The sequence below is a fragment of the Schistocerca nitens genome, chromosome 12, assembly GCF_023898315.1.
Source record: "Schistocerca nitens isolate TAMUIC-IGC-003100 chromosome 12, iqSchNite1.1, whole genome shotgun sequence".
In the NCBI taxonomy this organism is placed as follows: Eukaryota; Metazoa; Arthropoda; class Insecta; order Orthoptera; family Acrididae; genus Schistocerca; species Schistocerca nitens.
Window position 1 is genome coordinate 152,083,269 of NC_064625.1, and position 26,387 is coordinate 152,109,655.

General features: G+C 41.0%; 1 protein-coding gene across 1 annotated transcript in view; it reads right to left on the bottom strand.

Moving 5' to 3' along the window:
- Positions 1-22,520, bottom strand: part of LOC126214976 (uncharacterized) — a 49,002-nt gene extending 26,482 nt beyond the window's left edge. The window contains exons 1-2 of the mRNA XM_049941609.1: positions 22,142-22,520; positions 2,554-2,761 (exon numbers count right to left, since the gene is read on the bottom strand). Coding sequence (XP_049797566.1) covers positions 2,554-2,761; positions 22,142-22,325 — 392 coding nt within the window. The 5' untranslated portion in view covers positions 22,326-22,520. The remainder of the gene's footprint in view (positions 1-2,553; positions 2,762-22,141) is intronic.
- Between the last annotated feature and the right edge of the window lie 3,867 nt (positions 22,521-26,387).

Sequence of the window (26,387 nt, forward strand, 5' to 3'; positions counted from 1 at the left end):
TTTTCCAGAATGTCCAGATAAACATATCCTAAAAGGGTCTTTTCACAAAAGTATAAGGGACCGTAAACTCTGAACAATGAGACTGCACAGAACACATTAACCTCTGGTGAATCTCGAATTTGCTGGAAGATGGTGTGGGGATTCTAGGTGCCCAAGATTCACACAACCTGCCTGTTCACTGTGCCATTCACAAAAAATGTTGTTTAGTGGCGGAAGATGAGTTTCTCACAAAATCTGTCATCTTCTATAAGCTGTTGCAACTGTGTGGAAAATTCAAAGCATCATAAGGAGTCAGAACTTGCAGCAATTGAAAGCAGTAATGCTTCAGCTTTAGCTGTTTTCTTAGATCTTCGAAACGGTCGGTTGTGGTACATTCAGCCCTCTGCTCGCTCTCTCCTTCGGCTTTTGTGGGCTGTGTGTGAGAATCGTCCACACACAGTCGACCGATTTTTCATTCACTGCACGCCGACCCATTGATTTCCCCTCGGAGAGGTGTCCTGAAGCTTTGAACTGCACATACCATTGTGAAATAGAGTTGGCAGTTGGTGGCTTAATGTTGAACTTCATTCTGAAGCGTCATCACACTATTTTGGCAGGCCGAGGTGAATGTGTTTTGAGCGTAACATACACTTTCTCATCGCCCGTCACCATCTTGTCAAAATGCTCACTACTGCACTCTCGTGGCAGAAATCTAAACTTATTGCAATAACACAAAACCTTCTGAGTTTTTCTATGTGAGCATTCAGTTTTCTGATAATATGTCAATGTAGCTACACTGAATTTACGAAAAGGCTTCAGTCATCATCATCATCTTGGACAGTTTCCAGCCACTGGCTGGGTCTGTCGGGAACACAAGCCTCTCCATCGTGTTCTGTCTTTCCACCATTCCCCCTCTTCCACCTTCGTCCAATTCTCTCCTCTTCTCGTCACACATTCCTTCACTCCCTTCACCCATCTATCTCTTGGTCTTCCTCTGGGCCTCTTCCCCTCCAGTTGCAGATCAAACATCCTCTTTGGAATTCTTCCCTCATCCATTCTCTTCATGTGTCCATACCACTGCAGTCTCGATTTTTCTATCCCGTCCTGTACTGGTTCCTCCTTTAGTCTTTCCCTCACATACACATTTCGCAATCTGTCTCATCTTGTTACACTCAACCTGCTCCTCTGGAACTTCATTTCACTAGCCTGTATTCTACTTTTGTCGCTTTTGTGCATTACCCATGTCTCACTTCCGTATGTCAATATGGGGACAAAGTAGGTTCGGTATATAATTCCCTTGGATTTCTGTGGCACCTCCTTGCTCCAAATAAGCCCCCTAATGCATTTGTAGAACTGCCCTGCTTTTCTGCACCTTTCATTTATTTCCATTGCTTCAGTAATGTACAATAACCTTGAGCTGTGGTGTAGGGGTTTCAGTGTGTATTAGGATACACAGGTTGTAAGGTGCTTCTTACATGAGGAAGACATTTTTACCAGTATTAATAAATTATTGTCTCTTATTGATGTATTCACGATAGTTAGGAAGTGCTGTAGTCCGTAGCCAGCCACGAGTCGGAGAGCATTTCCCACGCTGGCTGGCTAGGTGACAAAGCGACCATATGTCGCGCGTAGTGGGATGGGGCTCGGCGCAGGACCATAGCAACAAGCGTTAGCTTGGGAAATATACGTGACAGGAAGTAACACCATCTTGGCGCCAAAGTAACCAATTTTGTTTATTTATATTTAATAATTAAAGTCATTTATGACAACACGAATACTAGGAGCAGCCTCTGGATGTTTAAAACTATTTATCATAATTTTGCCTCATTAAAATTCACACCCCTTCATTAACAAATGCATATCTTAGTAAGTACGAACTCGATCGGAAATCCACAAACTGTGACGAAACTAGTAACAGATACGGACTGCACGCCAAAGTCGGCAGTCGGCGTTAAGAGCTCTTCCTGTCTCGTTCGATGGTAGCCACGCTCTCGGTTACAAGTAGTTTGTGATGTGAGTGTTTCATTATTGATCTGATAGGAATAAAAGTGATATTATGGCATTCTGAATGTTAATTTTGAGTAAATAGATACCCCAAAGTCGATCTACAGCAATTTCAGATAATTAGCTTCCACCGACAGAGACATCCAATGCGCCAATGAAGAATCTGCACGGGACGACATTTACGAGAGCTGCACTGCGCACAGGTAGGAGGAAATCAGACGACACGACCCACCGAGATGGATCGAGGAAGGTCCGACTTACACTCGCAAATTCTGGGTGGAAATGCTGACCAGTCATACTGTACGTCACATATACCACCCTCTACGGCTTGTGGCTAAGCCGAATAATAATAGTATCACTTCAGAAGCGAGGGGATCTTGCAAAGTGGAAACAAACGAAAAACTGATTTATTAACTTTTAATTTTTCAAGGTGCAACACAAACTTTACTGTTATCCCTCTTACAGGTCGACCACTGCCAGTCAACCTTACACTGCCGAAAAGAGAAGAGCATCCGACAGAGTTGCAGGAGACTTAGTTCAAAGTCGGTCGTGCCAGCTCCCGGTACTCACCACGCGTAGTAGTGCGCGAAGATGGAGGACAGGAAGAGCACCAGCATGGAGGCGCGCAGCCGGTGCTGCAGGGCCAGCAGCGCCAGGTAGCGCACGCACTCGTACAGCCCCAGCACGAACACCACCGTCACCACCCACATCTTGAGCGTGTTGGACGTCGCGTTGAAGTACATGTGCTTGTACGAGGCGATGCCCGACTCGTACGTACCTGCAATGTGCAACTGTGCTTGACACAACATTGTACCTGTCTAGGCTTTTTTTTTAAATTATTTATTTTTTGATATGTGTGTGATGTGTGTGCATCCGCACCCTTTTGGGAAACTGAATGTAAATGTTAAGGACATTGTTTTAATAAGCTTTCATTCCTTTGGTGAGTGGTGTTGTGGAACATTCTCAGATACTAACAAGGGAACCTCCCCATCACACCCCCCTCAGATTTAGTTATAAGTTGGCACAGTGGATAGGCCTTGAAAAACTGAACACAGATCAATCGAGAAAACAGGAAGAAGTTGTGTGGAACTATGAAAAAAATAAGCAAAATATGCAAACTGAGTAGTCCATGTGCAAGAGAGGTAACATCAAGGATAGTGTGAGCTAAGGAGCGCTGTGGTCCCGTGGTTAGCGTGAGCAGCTGCGGAACGGGAGGTCCTTGGTTCAAGTCTTCCCTCGAGTGAAAAGTTTAATTTTTTATATAATCAACTTCGCTCTCTAAAATTCCAGGACATGTTCAGATTTTCTTGGACATATGCAGGATTTGACAGTCTACACATGGAAAAATTTGAAAACGTTAAAAACACGTTTTGACACAGCACAGGGAAAGCTGTGCGACTGTGAAACTGTTGCATTCATTTGTTGCAGTTTATGTGACAAACTCTTATGTTTTCATCACTTTTTTGGGAGTGATTATCACATCCACAAGAAAACCTAAATCGGGCAAGGTACAAGAATCTTTCTACCCATTCGCCAAGTGTAGAAGTTAGGTGGGTCGACAACATATTCCTGTCATGTGACGCACATGCCGCCATCATTGTCATATAGAATATATCAGACGTGTTTTCCTGTGGAGGAATCGGTTGACTTATGACTTTGCCATCAAATGTTTTCGGTTCCCATTGGAGAGGCACATCCTTTCGTCCACTAATCGCACGGTTTTGTGACGCGGTCGCAAAAGACAAACACTAAACTTGTTACAGTGAACAGAGACGTAAATGAATGAACGGACAGATCAAAACTTTGCGAAAATAAAGAAAGTAAACTTTTCACTTGAGGGGAGACTTGAACCGAGAACCTCTCGTTCCGCAGCTGCTCACGCTAACCACGGCACTCCTTAGCTCACACTATCCTTGATGTTGCCTATGTTGCACATGGACTACTCAGTTTTTATATTTTCTTATTTTTTTTCATAGTTCCACACAACTTCTTCCTGTTTTCTCGATTGATCTGTGTTCAGTTTTTCAAGGCCTATCCACTGTGCCAACTTATAACTAAATCTGAGGGGGGGGGGGGGGTGCGATGGGGAGGTTCCCTTGTAAGCACATTGTAAAACAGTAAAATGGCTGTCACTAAGTATGATAAGGTCAATTTTTAAACTGTTTGTCACACAAATGCTGCTTCTTGTAGGTGTCGTGTTGAAGAACAGATACTATTTAAATTTTTGCATCGTTCTTCTGCCACATAAGATTGTACTAAATTTTTTTTTTGTGTCCTAATAAGTACGTTTCTAGCATTTATAGACTTAGAGGTAGCTTTTGAAAATGTTGATTGGAATACTCTCTTTCAAATTCTGAAGGTGACAGGGGTAAAATACAGGGAGCAAAATGCTATTTACAATTTCTACAGAAACCAGATGGCAGTTATAAGAGTTGAAGGACATGAAAGGGAAGCAGTGGTTGGGAAGGGAGTGAGACATGGTTGTAGCCTCTCCCCGATGTTATTCAATCTGTATATTAAGCAAGCAGTAAAGGAAACAAAAGAAAAGTTCGGAGTAGGTATTAAAATCCATGGAGAAGGAATAAAAACTTTGAGGTTCGCCGATGACATTGTAATTCTGTCAGAGACAGCAAAGGACTTGGAAGAGCAGTTGAACGGAATGGACAGTGTCTTGAAAGGAGGGTATAAGATGAACATCAACAAAAGCAAAACGAGGATAATGGAATGTAGCCGAATTAAGTCGGGTGATGCTAAGGGAATTACATTGGGAAATGAGACACTTAAAATAGTTAAGAAGTTTTGCTATTTAGGGAGCAAAATAACTGATGATGGTCGAAGTAGAGAGGATATCAAATGTAGACTGGCAATGGCAAGGAAAGCATTTCTGAAGAAGAAAAATTTGTTAACATCGAGTATAGATTTAATTGTTAGGAAGTCTTTTCTGAAAGTATTTGTATGGAGTGTAGCCATGTATGGAAGTAAAACGTGGACGATAAATAGTTTAGACGAGAAGAGAATAGAAGCTTTCGAAGTGTGGTGCTACAGAAGAATGCTGAAGATTAGATGGGTAGATCATATAACTAATGAGGAGGTATTGAATAGAATTGGGGAGAAGAGGAGCTTGTGGCACAACTTGACTAGAAGAAGGGATCGATTGGTAGGAACATGTACTGAGACATCGAGGGATCACCAACTTAGTAATGGAGGGCAGCGTGGAGGGTAAAAATCATAGAGGGAGACCAAGAGATGAATACACTAAGCAGATTCAGAAGGATGTAGGCTGCAGTAGGTACTGGGAGATGAAGAAGCTTGCACACAATAGAGTAGCATGGAGAGCTGCTTCAAACTAGTCTCCGGACTGAAGACCACAACAACAACAATAATTACTTGATATCTCATTATAGGAACTGAAACTTAGTTATAAGTAATTAATTCCAAGGAACCGCAACAAAATTTCCTGGCCTCTGTGATGCACATTGTTGAAAGTATTGGATTCCATAACAGTGATAGTTATGTGCAAAGTTTTTTTTGTTGTCTTTGAACATAGATATTTTCATAACCTTATACAACATTTTGGGTTTCCTCTGTTTTAACTGTATAATATGGGCCAGTTTGACAGTGTATTAAAGTTCTGGTTGAGAATAATGAATTATCTGGGAGTAAAAGAGACAACTTGCCGAAAGGTAGAAGTGCTGTGTCACTGACGGATACGAGGTGTGTTCAAAAATAAACCATACTTTTGCTGTATCAGCTTTATTGTTTACTGTACAACATTTTAAGCACTGTCCCCTTCAAAATAGTCCCTTTACTGGCAACACCCCACTCCCATCACTTCTGCCAGGTTTGGAATGCCTCCTGGAACACATTTTGTGGGGTGACGCACAGGTTTCTCATCGCATTGTCCTGTATCTCCTCTACGGTTTGGAAATGACGTCCTTTCAACTGTGTTTTTCAGTCTGGGAAACAGGAGAAGATCTGCTGGGGCTAGGTCTGGAGAAAACGAGAGACAGGGCACAACTGGAAAGTCATGTTTTGCTAGATAGCTGCAGACAAGGAGTGACACGTAAGCTGGCGCACTGTCATGATGCAACATCCAACTCTGTTTTTCCCACAATTTAGGCGTCTTCCTGTGCACTGCATCCCTCAAATGCACTAGGGTTCCCTGGTAGACTTTTTTGTTTACCATCTGACCATGTGGCACAAATCCATGATGGATAATGCCTTTTTAGTCAAAAAACACAAGCAACATCATCTTCATCTACATCTACATCCATACTCCGCAAGCCACCTGAAGGTGCGTGGCGGAGGGTACTTTGAGTACCTCTATCGGCTCTCCCTTCTATTCCAGTCTCATATTGTTCGTAGAAAGAAAGATTGTCGGTATGCCTCCGTGTCGGCTCTAATCTCTCCGATTTTATCCTCATGGTCTCTTCGCGAGATATACGTAGGAGGGAGCAATATATTGCTTGACTCCTCAGTGAAGGTATGTTCTCGAAACTTCAACAAAAGCCCATACCAAGCTACTGAGCTTCTCTCCTGCAAAGTCTTCCACTGGAGTTTATCTATCATCTCCGTAAGGCTTTCGCAATTACTAAATGATCCTGTAACGAAGCATGCTGCTCTCCGTTGGATCTTCTCTATCTCTTCCATCAACCCTATCTGGTACGGATCCCACAATGCTGAGCAATATTCAAGCAGTGGGCGAACAAGTGTACTGTAACCTACTTCCTTTGTTTCCAAACTGCATTTCCTTAGGATTATTCCAATGAATCTCAGTCTGGCATCTGCTTTACCGGCAACCAACTTTATATAATCATTCCTTTTTAAATCACTCCTAATGCCTACTCCCAGATAATTTATGGAATTAACTGCTTCCAGTTCCTGACCTGCTACATTGTAGCTAAATGATAAGGGATCTTTCTTTCTATGTATTCGCAGCACATTACACTTGTCTACATTGAGATTCAATTGCCATTCCCTGCACAATGCGTCAATTCGTTGCAGATCCTCCTGCATTTCGGTACAATTTTCCATTGTTAAAACCTCTCGATATACTACAGCATCATCCGCAAAAAGCCTCAGTGAACTTCCGATGTTATCCACAAGGTCATTTATGTATATTATGAATAGCAACGGTCCTACGACACTCCCCTGCGGCACAACTGAAATCACTCTTACTTCGGAACACTTCTGTCCATTCGCAATGACATGCTGCGTTCTGTTATCTAGGAACTCCTCAATCCAATCACACAATTGGTCTGATAGTCCATATGCTCTTACTTTGTTCATTAAACGACTGTGGGGAACTGTATCGAACGCCTTGCGGAAGTCAAGAAACACGGCATCTACCTGGGAACCCGTGTCTATAGCCCTCTTGAGTCTCGTGGACGAATAGCGCGAGCTGGGTTTCGCACGACCGTCTTTTTCGAAACCCATGCTGATTCCTACACAGTAAATTTCTAGTCTCCAGAAAAGTCATTATACTCGAACATAATTCGTGTTCCAAAATTCTACAACTGATCGACGTTAGAGATATAGGTCTATAGTTCTGCACATCTGTTCGACGTCCCTTCTTGAAAACGGGGATGACCTGTGCCCTTTTCCAATCCTTTGGAACGCTACGCTCTTCTAGAGACCTACGGTACACTGGTGCAAGAAGGGGGGCAAGTTCCTTCGCGTACTCTGTGTAAAATTGAACTGGTATCCCATCAGGTCCAGCGGCCTTTCCTCTTTTGAGCGATTTTAATTGTTTCTCTATCCCTCTGTCGTCTATTTCGATATCTACCATTCTGTCATCCGTGCGACTTGATCTTTGACCGACTCGTGTGCTTTTTTTGGACGATGTGACCCTTCGCCCATCTGCTGTGATGACTGCAGCTCCGTTTCAGCATCAGAGCCGTACACCCGCATCTCATCGCCTCTTATTATGTTCTTAAGAGTTTTCGTTGCCACTAACAGTGGCAAGCTGTTCTTTGCACATTTCAACACAGATCTGTTTCTCATCTTCAGTCAACAAACACAGTACGAATTTTGCACTGACATGACGTATCTCAAGTTTTTCACTCAAAACTTGATGGCACGATCCTACGCTGATGCCCACCTCCTCAACAACTTCCTGAACAGCTAGACTATGATTTCTGTGAATCACAGCACGAACACTATCCACACAGCCATAATCTGTCGACGTGAAAGGGAAGGACGTCCAGACTCTGTATCTTCACAGACCGACACTCTGTCCTGTTGAAAACATTTAAACCACTCGAAGCACTGTGTGAGACTCATACAGTCCTTCCCGTATGCTTGGATAAGCATTTGAAATGTCTCTGTGATAGTTTTGTCAAGTTTATAGCAGAATTTCACACACATAAAGGTTGTTCTTCAGGCTGCTTCACTGCAGTAGCCTGACGAGCAGGCTGTACACACACTTACTTCAGCAGCTGTGGTTTGCTTGCTTATTGTCCCAGCAACAAGAGGCAAACAGCAGTTTGTTGTCTAAATCTGCTGCTAGGTGTGCTAAGCAGCCACTGCGCGCTCTCTCTGCTGGTTGGCATGCTACACTATTGGCCATTAAAATTGCTACACCAACAATAAATGCAGATGATAAACGGGTATTCATTGGACAAATATACTATACTAGAACTGACATGTGATTACGTTTTCACGCAATTTTGGTGCATAGATCCTGCGAAATCATTACCCAGAATAACCACCTCTGGCCATAATAACGGCCTTGACAAGCCTGGGCATTGAGTCAAACAGAGCTTGGATGGCGTGTACAGGTACAGCTGCCCGTACAGTTTCAACATGGTACCACAGTTCATCACGACTAGTGACTGGCGTATTGTGACGAGCCAGTTGCTCGGCCACCATTGTCCAGACGTTTTCAATTGGTGAGAAATCTGGAGAATGTGCTGGCCAGGGCAGCAGTCTAACATTTTCTGTATCCAGAAAGGTCCGTACAGGACCTGCAACATGTGGTCGTGCATTATCCTGCTGAAATGTTGGGTTTTGCATGGATCGAATGAAGGGTAGAGCCACAGGTCGTAACACATCTGAAATGTAACGTCCACCGTTCAAAGTGCCGTGACCGAGATGTGTAACGAATGGTACCCCAAACCATAACGCCAGGTGATACGCCAGTATGGCAATGACGAATACACGCTTCCAATGTGCATTCACCGCGATGTCGCCAAACACGGATGCGACCATCATGATGCTGTAAACAGAGCCTGGAGTCATCCGAAAAAATGAATTTTTGCCATTCATGCACCCAGGATCGTCATCGAGTACACCATCGCAGGCACTCCTGTCTGTGATGCAGCGTCAAGGGTAACCGCAGCCACGGTCTCCGAGCTGATAGTCCACGCTGCTGCAAACGTCGCCGAACTGTTCGTGCAGATGGTTGTTGTCTTGGAAACGTCCCCATCTGTTGACTCAGGCATCGAGACGTGGCTGCACGATCCGTTACAGCCGTGTGGATAAGACACCTGTCATCTCGACTGCTAGTGATACGAGGCCGGTGGGATCCAGCACGGCGTTCCGTATTACCCTCCTGAATCCACCAATTCCATATTCTGCTAACAGTCATTGGATCTCGACCAACGCGAGCAGCAATGTCGCGATATGATAAACCGCAATCGCGATAGGCTACAATCCGACCTTTATCAAAGTCGGAAATGTGATGGTACACATTTCTCCTCCTTACAAGAGGCATCACAACAAAGTTTTTAATGGTGAGTAGTGTGTTTCAAAAGTTTTCAATGCACCTCATACACAAACAACAGGTTTGCTTCGCTTTGCTAGCTTTCAGAATGAAATTCTTCTCTCTCCCCCCCCCCCCCCTCCCCCTCCCCTCTCCATCACATGCACACACCTGTCTCCCTATATTGAGCTCCTCTGACTGGCACACGGTGAGTGTACTGTGGTGAAGTGGGGGTGCACGGTGGGGCGAGGGATGGAGAGGAGCCAGGGAAAGGGTTGGGGGGGGGGGGGGGGGGGAAGTGTCTGGCAACCTTTGGGAGAGTGAGGAGCCATATGTGGGTTTGCTAGGGGTTCAGGTAGAGGGGGCAGGTGGCAGATAGCTGGGCACGCAACTTCAGACTAGAGCACGAGATAGCAGCACACAACTAGTTGACATATACTGGGTGGGGCTAATGGGAAAGGGATGGTGTGTGTGCTGCACTTTCCTTAAGCAGTTCTGGTATTACACGTGTGCTTGCTCATTTGGCACAGCACACAATGACAGTCTCTAAAAGGTTACATTACACACAGGTACTGTACTGTCACATTGTGTAGTGTAACAGGGCATTTTATAAAACACCCTTGTCCACTATTGGTACTCGTACCAGCTAAAGGTGATCATAGCAGCGGATATTGTTATGTAATGGGACAGAAAGGAGCAGATACTGTGCATCCCAATCTGTGTTTGCACAGAGGGTGCGTCGCTGTAACAAAAAGGGCTGTGGCGAGCAGTTGTGTGGTGTGTAGCATTTGCTTGCTGTACGAAGTTATGCGAATGCTTTGGCACTCTCAATTGCTTGCATCATGGACGATAAAGAGTCAGAGGGCCACTCACAATGTCAACAGTGGCCCAAAACGAATGAATCACTCGTGTTGAAAAGAACAGGTCAGACATTACATATCAGAATGTTATTGATTGGCAACTCCATGGAGTTTAGTGTGCACCACGACCAAATAGTGCATAGAATTGGAAGGCAAATCAGCACTGGCCGTACTTTGTTGTTTTATTATCAGCAAAATCGATTTTCGGTCACTTAGTGACCATCCTCAGTGCTGTAATAAACAATTAAAATTGGTAGGCACTGATATCAAGCTATAACCATAAGCTTAGAGCGATCACATAAACATGTGACCGAAAATCGATTTTGCTGACAATAAAACAACAAAATACGGCCAATGTTGATTTTCCTTCCAATTATATCAGAATGTGTTATGTTCAGTTAAATTCTTTTGAGTTACAGTCACTGGAATTTGTCATTGTTAGCCTCGAAGACTTTAAATACAGAGAAGCACAAACAAAAGTTAGGAGTTTATTTAGTAGCTCGAAGTAGTTTTCGTGATCTAACATTACAGCTTCACCCGGTGAGGATCGAAGTCCAGAAGAAAAGGAAGCTTGTACATGGCAGTGGGACACAGTAGTTGGACCACTATAACAATTACTAAAGGCGACTGCTCGTCATCGAGATTTATAACAGGTAACTGACAGACCCGAAACATTGAAAACGTATGAAGTGCAGACAGCAGCTAAAGTGCGACACTGCAAACCCATGTTTTTCACCATTGTTGCCAATGTAGGCAGTGGCCAGACAAAACGCTTGTGGCCCAAAGTTGACAGATCTCTACCAGTTGCAGCTGACAGGAACAAAGGAGTCCTTGTTCAGGATATAGTGAACGAACTGTAGTGTCAGCACTACGTGAGGAAAGCGTAGTTTGTCCTCTCTGCAACTCCACTCACCCACAGATGTCTATGTTTTGACTTCGATAGGCAGAGCTCTGCAATCCACACACCCCTCCCCCTCCCTGAAAAATTGCACAAGATATCGTGAACAAGCTATACATCCCACTACACTATCCTTCACACCAAATGTGAATATCTGTAATGACAAGACTACAGCTGAAAAGTAACTGCCACAGCTGGAGAGTAATGTAGTATCTCATACAAATGTTTAGCAAAGCACCCAATACATAAATCTTTTTATGTTTATTGTTTGTCTCTTCATGTTTTTGGTATCGCCATATGGGTCTGAATATCTTGGAAATTATTTTTATAAAAATGCAAGATAATTTCAGATAAAAAACGAAAGGGAGGGATAGTTCATTGTTTATGTAATACAAATTCTACAAATTTAGCACCACGTTAAACTGCTAAATTCTTGTGGGCAAGTGTTGAAGCTAAATATTAGTCGTATAAAATGAAATATGAAATTAATGTATAGATTTTAATTTTGGCCTACTAACATTATTTTATGTTGGAGAAACGTATCTTAAGGTGAATAAACAGAGAAAACAAACTCTAACATTATAAACTATGCAAAAATTATTGTTTAGTAATAAAACTAATAGTGTTGCATTTCATAACTCTGAAAGTTGTGAGCTAGTTATATAAAAAACACAAATATGTTGGTGGCAGAGACCAGAGTTTGTTGTCCTGTTTTCCTCTTGCAAATTAAAGTGAAAGTTGAAACTATAAGTATTTTATCCTGTTGAATCACTCAAACCCTGAACTGAGATATCCTGCAGCCAAAGTACTGCAATTTTTGTCTTTAACATTTTTGCCTTCATCACTGGTATCTGGAGCTAAAATATAGTTTTTTGTATTATGAAAAATCACCTTTATGTTCCCATTTTGATAAAATGATTAATCTTGATGTGGTCGCCAGTCAAATCAGCTTCTGAGGAGTGTACATTCTTTTCTTCGTAACAGTAAGAGAGTAGGCTATAAGAGGCATTAAACTACCTTCAGAACAGGGAAATGTGACATGGAGTCCCACATGTGGAGGCATAGCTAGGTTGGGTCAGCCGGGTCACAGACCATAGCCCTGGGACTTGTGAAGATATGGGGAGAGCCTGGCGCCTTTTTTTTATATAAAAAAAGGTGTGGGGGAGGGAGGGGAACTACTTCAATGGCACGATGCACAATGCAGCAATGCTGAGTGTGCCACCATGCTGTGGGTTAGGGCAGTTGGGATGGGGGTGTCATGAGCTATGCTTACCCAAACAAGCAGACACGTGAGAGCAGCTGATATCATTGCATGTGTGACAGCTTTCTTACTCACCATCACCCATCATAACAAAACTACTGATATGCGAGTGGAACCACGGATATCAGCTAGTTTTATGTAGGTGAACTGTATTTCTATTTAACAATGGAAAGTCAAGGGTAGAATAGCAAAGATACTACAAAAAGGATAGGGTGCTACTCACCACATAGAGAAGGCACTGAGTCGCAAACAGGTGCAGTGAAACACCGCTACACCTTTAAACTTCTACACAAAAACATGCTCTTTTGGAAATACAAAAAAAAACACACATTCCGACAAGCACAACTCACACGCACATGGCAAATGCCTCCTGCCATTTGTGTGAGTTGTGCTTGTGTGAATGTGTGTGTCTTTTCTATTTCCAAAGGAAGACTTTTTTGTCCAGAAGCTTAAATGTTTAGCAGTCTTTTCACTGTGCCTGTTGAAACGAATCTATACCATTGTGACATCTGTTCAGTCACAGGTAATGGTACAATTGTGTCAAATGAACCTTTCGATATCATGCTTTTTCTTTACATCCACAAATAATTGAGGACGTACGTTGCAAGTGCTACTCTGAGATGAAGAGGTAAGCACAGGAGAGGAATTCATGGCGGGTCGCATCAAACCAGTCAGAAAACTGATTGCAGAGAGGGGAGGGGGGCTGCTGCTGCTGCTGCTGTATAAACACTTTATTTACTTTGTGTGCACTGCCACAGAAGATAATTCTGTAAAACAGTAGGGACTGAAAATATGCATTTTATAAATGGAAGACAGCAATTTGGAATTACTTTTGTACTGCAGGAACAAATAGGATCTGAAAGAGATGACTTACTTATCTGGGTCCAATAAGTAGATATCTGTGTGGGCACAGAGATGCAACAAAGTGTGTTTATGTTGGGTGCCACAGTTGCTAAGTGTGGACAAATGAGGAAGTATGCACACAATCCCCATACAGTCGATATTTGCCTCATTCCATTACTGCTTTGTCCCAATAATTGCAACAATTTTTGCGATTACTGTTGGTCTATCAATGTTTTGAAAATGTTGCATACATAAGAACCATTATGTAACTTGGCAAGTTGGAACTATTCCACCTGTTAGGAATTCAACTTCTGTTATTACCTTTTTTTTCCTTTTTCACTTTCCTTATACCTCAAACCAAGCACGCTTTCTAAATAGTACATGTGTGGGAGGTGTTCAAATATTCCTAAACATCAATTAAACTGTATCCATCCTAGATTCATTACTCAGGATAATATTTTTGATGTGCTGCTCCTAATGCTGCACTTAGTATCACTAGGAAATAAGTTATACCTAACTGAAAATTCCACCTCATTCATAATAAGAAAAACCTTGTAAGCTAATATGTATTTCTAGGTATAGTGACACCACTAGTTATAAAGATTGGCAGTTCAACTTTCAAGTAATGTATTACAAATTCTGTGAACCTAATTAATTTATGAGATAATTAATATTCAATCTTAGAAACAGCTACATTGTGCATTGCAGATTTTGCCTCTGCACTTACTAAATTCCAACCTTTGCCACTATGCTTTTGTAGGCTTGAATTTTATGCACACTTCATTAACTGATTATCTCCTTAAGATAGTTTTGTAATTTACTATAATTTTCATCATGGTGTTTGTACTCGTAAGTCAGGTGTTACTAACATATACCCAAAAAAATGATTCCATAAACTTTTCTAAATTCCTAAACCACCACATTTTTTACAAACCAAATTTTTATCAATACTTAAAAGTTCATCCTGAATAGCAAAATCTAACCTAGCCATTTCTCAAATGATTGTGCAATTTCCAAAACAACAATTTGTCCAGTTATCAGTCTTTAAATAGTCAGACGTCACTCAAAATAATCAGTCTGTGCCCACACCTGATGAGCTAACATACATGTCACACCTATGTCAAGACTGCTCCCAGTGTTTGCTTATACAATAGCTATGTGCAATGTGTTCATGAAAATGTGTGCATCAGCATCTGAAAAAACTCAGTACTGTCAACATCTGAAAACTTTCAAGTGATTTCTGCCACTCAAATTAATGACTTTTTTGAGTGAATTGTATTGTGTTGGTAGGAAACTTGATCTATTGTTGTGATTACAAGTGAATGTTCAGAGCAGTGACTTCCATTGGGGACAGAACTAAGTGAACTACTGCTGTGTTCTTTTATCTGGTGGATTATTACAAGATTGTATATGAACTGTGATGTTTAATGTAAATAAGAGCAGTGTCCTGTGCCGCCCTTACTCACTCTGTTTCAGTGTTTTGTTAGAACTACTACTAATTCTTTTACAGTTTTTATAAAAGACTGTGCTTCAATTACTTTATAAGTTATTCAATGACTTCTGCCACTGGACTCTTGGTTGTTTGTGGGTACAGAGCTGATTTGCACAGTATTAATCACACAAAGCCGAAAACTTGTCGTCATAAACAATAGTACCTCGAGGATAAAAAATGTGTGCAAAATGCAACAAAAGTTGTGGTGGTGTGCACATTTTTGTGCAAACACCATTCTGTTACTCATTAATACTTTTAGCTTGATGACTACAAACTGATGTGCTACCAAAGAGGCAACGCAGGAGAGACTACTACATTCAGGCTGGTGTGCTTACACTCTGTTTGTACAGATCAAAGAAAATGTTGTTTCCTGTCCAGTGCTGCTAAATGCAACTATAAGGAGCTTGTGTTTCTTTATGTTACAAATTAGTTCATCATTTCTTGTAGCAGAGTACAATAATAGTGTTGTCTCATACAGTGGGATAAGTTCAAATATCTGCTATGTAAGGAAGGTAGATACTTGACCTTATCACAAACTGTGGGACAGAGGCCTGCCCGTGGAATGTGTGTAGCATGAACTGTAAAAATTCAGAGTCAAAATAGGATGCCATTCAGCAAATCTCTGCTGTGCTAAACACCAGCGGTAGGGGCATAGAAAAGAAATTGACATCTCTGCCAACACAAGAAAGATTAAATGTATTGGGCACTACTTGAGGCGGAACTGAATTTGTACAAGGGAACAGAGGAAGTGTCAGTGTGTGCATGGCAGGCAGATCGACAGTAGCATCACATTCCCCATTCACATTTGTTGAGACATTATTGTAGAAGAGGTGTTGAGTGTTGATAATGAAGATGATTTGATTTTACACATTAATGTATTATAAGCACTCAATCTTCCCCCATGAACCATGGACCTTGCCGTTGGTGGGGAGGCTTGCGTGCCTCAGCGATACAGATGGCCGTACCGCAGGTGCAACCACAACGGAGGGGTATCTGTTGAGAGGCCAGACAAACATGTGGTTCCTGAAGAGGGGCAGCAGCCTTTTCAGTAGTTGCAGGGGCAACAGTCTGGATGATTGACTGATCTGGCCTTGTAACATTAACCAAAACGGCCTTGCTGTGCTGGTACTGCGAACGGCTGAAAGCAAGGGGAAACTACAGCCGTAATTTTTCCCGAGGACATGCAGCTTTACTGTATGATTAAATGATGATGGCGTCCTCTTGGGTAAAATATTCCGGAGGTAAAATAGTCCCCCATTCGGATCTCCGGGCGGGGATTACTCAAGAGGACGTCGTTATCAGGAGAAAGAAAACTGGCATTCTACGGATCGGAGCGTGGAATGTCAGATCCCTTAATCGGGCAGGTAGGTTAGAAAATTTAAAAAGGGAAATGGAGAGGTTAAAGTTAGATATAGTGGGAATTAGTGAAGTTCGGTGGCAGGAGGAACAAGACTTTTGGTCAGGTGATTACAGGGTTATAAATACAAAATCAAATAGGGGTAATGCAGGAGTAGGTTTAATAATGAATAAAAAAATAGGAGTGCGGGTTAGCTACTACAAACAGCATAGTGAACGCATTATTGTGGCCAAGATAGACACAAAGCCCATGCCTACTACAGTAGTACAAGTTTATATGCCAACTAGCTCTGCAGATGATGAAGAAATTGATGAAATGTATGACGAGATAAAAGAAATTATTCAGGTAGTGAAGGGAGACGAAAATTTAATAGTCATGGGTGACTGGAATTCGACAGTAGGAAAAGGGAGAGAAGGAAACATAGTAGGTGAATATGGATTGGGGGGGAAGAAATGAAAGAGGAAGCCGCCTTGTAGAATTTTGCACAGAGCATAACTTAATCATAGCTAACACTTGGTTCAAGAATCATACAAGAAGGTTGTATACCTGGAAGTATCCTGGAGATACTAATAGGTATCAGATAGATTATATAATGGTAAGACAGAGATTTAGGAACCAGGTTTTAAATTGTAAGACATTTCCAGGGGCAGATGTGGATTCTGACCACAATCCATTGGTTATGAACTGCAGATTGAAACTGAAGAAACTGCAAAAAGGTGGGAATTTAAGGAGATGTGACCTGGATAAACTGAAAGAACCACAGGTTGTAGAGAGTTTCAGGGAGAGCATAAGGGAACAATTGACAGGAATGGGGGAAAGAAATACAGTAGAAGAAGAATGGGTAGCTCTGAGGGATGAAGTAGTGAAGGCAGCAGAGGATCAAGTAGGTAAAAAGACGAGGGCTAATAGAAATCCTTGGGTAACAGAAGAAATATTGAATTTAATTGATGAAAGGATAAAATATAAAAATGCAGTAAATGAAGCAGGCCAAAGGGAATACAAACGTCTCAAAAATGAGATCGACAGAAAGTGCAAAATGGCTAAGCAGGGATGGCTAGAGGACAAATGTAAGGATGTAGAGGCTTGTCTCACTAGGGGTAAGATAGATACTGCCTACAGGAAAATTAAAGAGACCTTTGGAGAGAAGAGAACCACTTGTATGAATATCAAGAGCTCAGATGTCAACCCAGATCTAAGCAAAGAAGGGAAGGCAGAAAGGTGGAAGGAGTATATAGAAGGTTTATACAAGGGCGATGTACTTGAGGACAGTATTATGGAAGTGGAAGAGGATGTAGATGAAGATGAAATGGGAGATAAGATACTGCGTGAAGAGTTTGACAGAGCACTGAAAGACCTGAGTCGAAACAAGGCCCCGGGAGTAGACAACATTCCATTAGAACTACTGATGGCCTTGGGAGAGCCAGTAATGACAAAACTCTACCATCTGGTGAGCAAGATGTATGAGACTGGCGATATACCCACAGACTTCAAGAAGAATATAATAATTCCAATACCAAAGAAAGCAGGTGTTGACAGATGTGAAAATTACCGAACTATCAGTTTAATAAGTCACAGCTGCAAAATACTAACGCGAATTCTTTACAGACGAATGGAAAAACTGGTAGAAGCGGACCTCGGAGAAGATCAGTTTGGATTCCGTAGAAATGTTGGAACACGTGAGGCAATACTAACCTTACGACTTATCTTAGAAGAAAGATTAAGAAAAGGCAAACCTACGTTTCTAGCATTTGTAGACTTAGAGAAAGCTTTTGACAACGTTAACTGGAATACTCTCTTTCAAATTCTGAAGGTGGCAGGGGTAAAATACAGGGAGCGAAAGGCTATTTACAATTTGTACAGAAACCAGATGGCAGTTATAAGAGTTGAGGGGTATGAAAGGGAAGCAGTGGTTGGGAAAGGAGCGAGACAGGGTTGTAGCCTCTCCCCGATGTTATTCAATCTGTATATTGAGCAAGCAGTAAAGGAAACAAAAGAAAAATTTGGAGTAGGTATTAAAATTCATGGAGAAGAAGTAAAAACTTTGAGGTTCGCCGATGACATTGTAATTCTGTCAGAGACAGCAAAGGACTTGGAAGAGCAGTTGAACGGAATGGACAGTGTCTTGAAAGGAGGATATAAGATGAACATCAACAAAAGCAAAACGAGGATAATGGAATGTAGTCAAATTAAATCGGGTGATGCTGAGGGAATTAGATTAGGAAATGAGACACTTAAAGTAGTAAAGGAGTTTTGCTATTTAGGGAGTAAAATAACTGATGATGGTCGAAGTAGAGAGGATATAAAATGTAGACTGGCAATGGCAAGGAAATCGTTTCTGAAGAAGAGAAATTTGTTAACATCGAGTATAGATTTAAGTGTCAGGAAGTCGTTTCTGAAAGTATTTGTATGGAGTGTAGCCATGTATGGAAGTGAAACATGGACGATAACCAGTTTGGACAAGAAGAGAATAGAAGCTTTCGAAATGTGGTGTTACAGAAGAATGCTCAAGATAAGGTGGGTAGATCACGTAACTAATGAGGAGGTATTGAATAGGATTGGGGAGAAGAGAAGTTTGTGGCATAACTTGACTAGAAGAAGGGATCGGTTGGTAGGACATGTTTTGAGGCATCAAGGGATCACAAATTTAGCATTGGAGGGCAGCGTGGAGGGTAAAAATCGTAGAGGGAGACCAAGAGATCAATACACTAAGCAGATTCAGAAGGATGTAGGTTGCAGTAGGTACTGGGAGATGAAGAAGCTTGCACAGGATAGAGTAGCATGGAGAGCTGCATCAAACCAGTCTCAGGACTGAAGACCACAACAACAACAACAAGCACTCAATATTTACTTCAGTGTTATTTACTTAATGGAATTGCCTTTGCACAATACTTTGAACACTTTACCTCACAAACTGGGGGAGGGGGGGGGGGGAGAGACTGTCTGAGATATAGCTGGCCTTGAAGTAAACAATAGCTATGCAAATTGTTGAAAATAACTTCTTATTACCAAAAATTGTAGCCTAATACTAATAGTGTGCTTCCAGGAACTGTTTTTTCCCTCGAAATTTGTCGTTTTCTTTGAAACAAATGTTAGAATTTTAAAATCCGCATTACAAAAAATAGTATCATCTGCCACATTCAGCTCATGCAACATACCATTCCTGCCACATCTGCTGTAATATGTTTTTGTCCAACATGATGACTACACCTTTGTCGGTGTCTATTTATATAGTCAATTACCATTAATGCAGCACCACATATAATTAGTTCATACTCTTCTCTAAATATACACAACATGAAACATTTACTGCCAGCTTCAAGCATAGCAGATGATGAAAATATATGTACAAAAATGTTTGTTGCTAGTGTGGATGTAGAAGTAAACAATGAACACGGTTGCAAATATGTTGTGGACCGGACCGGAAGCTATGTTGCAAACAAAAACGTATAAACTCAGGGTATATGTGGCTTATTGTAGTACAGCAATTACAAGGTAAAAATATGTGTTTGACATTTTGTGTGGTTCGGTGTTTTACATTCTGATGCAGAGGCCTATTTCAGGGTGCTGGTAGACATAATGCAGATTATTGAAACTCTCCATACATTCAAAGAAAAATTTATTATAAGAGCATGTTACTGACCACTAGTATGATTTTATCAGAATATTTGGACTCATTAATATGCAAATTTTTTAGCATTCAGATCAAATACATTTATCAGTATACAGGCAGCAGAGAGCATTCTGTGTTGTTACATTCATGTTTTGTCTGAAATGCAGTAGTTGTGGAGTGTAAGAGGAAACTGTTAATATTAGCCTACTCAGTGCTCAATTTATGATGATATGTGCCAGTACTCTGTACCTCTACCACTGGTGAAAGCAAAGTGTTAGAACAATGTTTTAAGATGTCTAAATTTCGCAAAAATGCACCCCCGCCCTCCCCCACCCAGAAGGTTACAGTACCAGAATCTCTTTTTTCTTACAAATCAAGTAGGCCTATTGGCTGTATTGTAGAGGAGTTGCCTGCTTCTCCGCGTTAATGTATAGCTTGACTTTCTTCACTTCCCTGAAAGTTCTCCTTTGTAATGTTTATGGAAAATAAAATGTGTGAATGAATTAATAAAGAAATGGAAATATAATCATTATGTTTAGCAGTAGGGTTTTCCCACTTTTTGAAAAAAATTTTAACCCCATAAAAAATTTTATTCTTATGGCTTCAGAAGGGGTAGTTGGATAAAATAAGTTTCTCGCTTATCCCATCTACAGTACATTGCTGTCAAAGCTCCTTCCCCCTCCATTTCTAATTATGTCACGTATAAACTCAACCTGTATCAAACAATTCTATCATTCACTTTGACAAAGATACTTACGTCTTTTGTGTCTAATCCCCTGCCCCCTCCTCTCAACTCCCCAATTAACCTTTCCCAAGATGCCACACTGATTTTGCTTTAATATAAACAAGACCCCACGACCAGATCACTGTAAATAGCTCAAATGAAAGTTTTCATAAATTAAATGATAAGGCAAGTGATACATATGATATGCAAACTTAGTGACAACTCTTTGTTGGAGACTCAGTAAAAATTCTCATTACAAATCTAATCTCATTGCTTGAAGCAATCGTTGTGACATTTTCAGAGTTTGTGAACTGGAACCTTTTCTCTATGTAGAACCATGTTAAAAAGCATGGGACACAGTGGCCTTATTACTGTGTACTAGTTAATATTAAAAAAAACAATTCTACTGCTACAGCCTTTATTTCATATGAGATACCCGCAATGAGTTGTGATTACATTGATAACCTACAGAGAGACAGAAACCAGAACAGACTGCCTTCACCACAACCCACTAACATGCAGAGATGGCCTAAAACATTCTTACGAGACTGTCATCTCCTGCAGCACACACTGATGAATAGCTGAGTGATGTACCAATGTATTTGATTTCTTTTGATTTATGGCTTTATATAATAGTTGTAAGTTAAGTTGTTAATGTGTGCCCTGATATTGCTCCAAAATACACCACTAAATATTTACACGAGAACTTCACATTGTTGGTAACTATTCAGAGTATTTCTATTGTACAAAAATGATATCTGTAGTAACACAGAGTGAACAAATCTTAGTAAAGATTGTCATATGACCATTTCTGTGGGTAGGCTCTACAAACTTGTGCTATTTGGCAAGCTCTCTTTGTTAAAGCTCATGAATATATGATCACACAATGACAGCTGATATTGTTTCAAGCAGTATTTAATGTCATGTAAGAGCCAGTCACCCATCCATTCACAGAGATCAGTAGATCAAAAAGGAGAACCTTCAGGGATGTAGAATGAATGAAGGCATCCATTTACTACAAACGACAGGCATATCATAAAAACGTAACACATGCACTGTTATTAACAATAAATTATCACTATCATGTTCAGTACTCCAGCTAATATGACATAGCAAACTAATAATAAATCCACTGTTGCAATAAATAAATAAAATTACAGTTTCTACGGTAATATTAAATCCAAGCCTTTGAACCAAAGGTCCTCCTGCGTCTTTTAACCCCTTACACGAACAATGAAAGATCCATTCCGAATTGTATCAACAGAACACTTGACATCACGGGAAATACAATCTTGATGTATATTAAATAATCCAGCAATAACGGTTAACAACTAAAATACCGTTAGAGAGAAACTAACTCTTGCATAAAAACGCGTATTAATGACCTGAATGTCATACACTGAATACTTACCTTTAAATACTGTATCCCAGCAAGAGCAGGAACAGAAATGTCTGTCAACTTTTCGGGCGTATTGGTTCCAGAAATAATACAGGACGCCAATATGAAGAGGAGGGAAGAAAGCAGGCGCGAAGAAACCACATATTTTTGCTATATATCTATGGCCGGAGTCTGTAGACTGGCTGCCAAGAACCATCTTTATTGTACTTGGTACATGTATGTCATCAAAATCAAGCACGATATTTGTGCACCTCAACAGAAGTTTGATAAACGTTAATCTTTGCGTTACGAATCACAGTCATGTTTTTATCTCGATCAGACGTGTCAACATATGTTGCACTATCTACTGACACTATCTACATGTACTCCGCCTACTTTACTGTTGTCTCCATGCTATTTATACTTCGTTGATTGATTACCCCGCCATGCTGTTTGTGTTACCTAGCAACCATTGCATCTTCAAACAGCTGATCAACTTTATCGATAGGTTTGTCGCTTAATTATCGAAATGACAAAGTTCAATTTTGTTCTGCACGATGCAAATATGTGACGCAAATCAATGTGTATCCATTTCAGTCCCATCATACTGCAATACGCATTTAGAATTTGAAGCAAAAAGCATGGTGTGACCAAGAGGATTTTTGCAAAGTCTTTGCCAGGAGGTTAGATTTAGTAGAAGAAATGTGAACACGTGCTCGCAGCTCTAAAGATGTACATTTTACAGGCTACACTAAATGGCATTTTTTCTAGTTTTGGCCCGTGCTGCCCATGGAGATATAGAAACTTCAGGTCTAGTGAAGCAGGGGATACACATAGTCGGCTTTAGCCTTTGACCAATAACGTCAGAATTGGCCAGAGAGCATTTATTACACAGATCGCAGACGAAAGAGCTGACGAGACTGTTCAGAAACAAAGGAATACGAGAGACGAAAAATATAGTTGACATATAGTAGTTCAAATGGCTCTGAGCACTATGGAACTCAACTTCTGAGGTCATTAGTCCCCTAGAACTTAGAACTAGTTAGACCTAACTAACCTAAGGACATCACACACATCCATGACCGAGGCAGGATTCGAACCTGAGACCTTAGCGGTCTCTCGGTTCCAGACTGCAGCGCCTAGAACCGCACGGCCACTACGGCCGGCTGACATATAGTAGTATTCTTACGTTAAGGATATCGCGGGTTTGTATCGTATTATTTCTGTGGAAAATGAAGGGGAAAAAAAGATGGAAATGTCGGTAGCATAGAATACCTGACGTCACATATATATGGGTTGTATCCCGAACCTCATTCCAACTGTATTGGTTAACTGCAGTAGGGGGTACAAGTTTAGCGTATGTCGATTTCTTCGTTTTTGTTAGCATTAATATCCTGTTGTTCAGTTACACAATATAGGTCAACTGAAGCACGGGATACAAATTTTACATGAGTCGTCTCTTTCTCCTCCGCTACCACTAATATTCTTAAGTAGATAGTAGTACTACCGAAGGCAGAAGGAGCTACGTACATGATATATGTATCCCATACTTCCGTTGACCTATATACATGTACACTGCTAACGAAAACGTGGAAATGGCGTACGTTACATTTGCAACCTGTACCTCAGTTGAACTACGCGAAGAGGCAGTAAGGCGACACATATACAATTTGTATCCTGTACTTCACTATGAGGTACAGCTTTTTCGCCTTCGATGCTAATATTATCGACTGAAAGTTATCGTTTTGATCACATCAGTGACAATTATATCCCATTCTTTAGTTAAGCTATGTAGCTATACACACAACATTCGTATCCTGTTGACATATATAGGCAAATTTAATCAATGTTATATATGTCGTTCTTTTCGAATAGGTAGTGCCAGTGTGAAGGTCAACTGAAGGACGAGATACAAATTTTAGTTGTGTCGGGCGTTTCGCTTTTAATATTGCTAGTACAGATTCGAAAAAATCGTACTGATACTAGTGCTGGAAAACGAAAGAAGAACGACAGCTGCGAAATTTCTATTACGTACTGGACTACACGAAAACATACGTAATGGTGTAACACAACAATGAAATACGTCAAAGTAGTCAAATGCAGTAAAAGAAAAAAATAGAAAACTGAACTTACCACACGGGAACTTCTTAAAAGAACCGAAGCCGCCTAGAAAGACATCAACAAAAAATCAGATACCCACATACACAACAAACAAAACATTACGAACACACACACTAACACAAACACACATACACGAACAGACACACACATTCACCCCCCCCCCCCCCCCAATCCTAATGTGAAATTAGCTAACATATTTCGAACGGTACATTTGCCCAACACGTTTAACAAAACATTTAAACGGGCAATATGTTTAGGGAATACTGCGCCTCCATGAATATTCGTCTGACTTTGAAGTCTGGAAATCAGGCGTTTCCCCTGCCCTACAAGAGATTTCACAGCTGACCAATAATCCTCTATGCTATTTGTGCAAGCCCCTGTGGATAATGATCTGAACTCAATATTGTGATTAACTACGATATGCTGATAACCCCTTTCCCCTAAATCCCTATACGAAAAAAAAAATCTGAAATTACAATGGAACTTCGTTCCTTCGATTGGTTACTACTTTAAACACTACATTGTCACACTCTTGACCAGAAACTACAGCCCCACAAACCCGTAATCCCACCGGAGGTTCCTCCCTGTTGTACTTGCTTTTGCCAAAATGCGGCTCGTCAGTTTCGACCATAACACCCGGCCCCCTATATTTCAAGTATTCCCCACAAACGTCCCTACAAAAAGAGTACCAATCCACAACTGTACGCTTACCCAAACGACATTCATGGGCACACAGCTATACATGATATCTCAAATACCAACAGTACGTGATTTTCACAATGTCTCTCAAGGCGAGCTTAGATTTTTCGAACCACGTCCCTCGTCTAATGGACCGCCACAATCGATCTTTGCTGCAGCGCCATACGAATAAGTCGTGAGTACGGCGACGAGATACACTTGTGAGGCGCACATGTTCGCCACACTCTACGACATCGAACATACTCGGCAACGAGACCACACATTTGTAAAAAACATATCGTGGCCAACATGTCTACGCCCATAGCCTCTCTCAAATCATCCAGGTTCATCGGAACAGTTAAATCCATAGGGGAGAGTGGGGCACATTGAACCATAAAAAATATTTCTCCATCCAATAATTTTATTACAGAGTTGTGATTCACAGATGTTACAGTTTAATCATTCAAGTATCAAATGGCCTTATATGATTGCATTGTCATTAATTGTTTTTTAGCTGCAGGCCTTTGAAGAAAATTTGGCAAATGGTTCATTGTGCCCCACATGTGGGGTACAATGAACCACTTTAAACAGTTTCATTGAAAGAACCTATTTAGCATACAAAGTAAGTGTAAATATACTTTAAACATGTGTACATATATTCCATGTGTGAATCATATAATTAAATCTGTAGGCACACAATCATGTTACTTATTTTGGAATTACCGAACATCAATGGACTCGAAGCTGATTCCAAATTTGAAATATGATTTTTGTCTCTCTGTCACACCATCAGTAGCAGGTCGTGGGAGCACATAAAGTATGTTGCTATCTGGAACAAAAGCTTCATCCTTTACCTAATTCTTTCTCCTGCTCCACAGAAAATACCTTACGATTGTCATAGTTTGGTGTCAATCTTTCTCTGGAACCACATTTAATGTCTTGAACATATCAATGAAGAGTTGGGTAAGGTATTAAATGAGATTTAGCCGCTTGGTGAACTGCCATGCCCTTATTAAGAACATCCTGTACAGCTTCTTGCATAACGTAATGGTCAGTTTACCTCTGTCCGTCTTCCTGCGGTATGAAAGAACCGTCTTCAAACCTGATAATATAAAACAGGACTGCTGAACGTCTGTGATTTAAAAGCCGTAAATTCCTACACATATGTTTTACCCATGCTAAGGAAACAAAGACAGAGTGCTTGTATTGGACAATTAAAAGATTCCTGCGGCACAACGAACCATGGCTCATTGTGCCCTGGGAGAGCTTGGTTCAATGTGCCCCAACAGTACATATTTCAAACAAAGCTCATGTGAGGTTATGTATGAACATTGTTAATATTTGAAGATCTATATCATTAAAATATAGTATTGATATTGTTACAATGACTAACTTTCTCTAAAATTTGGTGACAAAGGACTGAACAAAATTCGATCTATCTATGTCCCCAAAAATTACTTCACTGTCGCGAAACTAACAT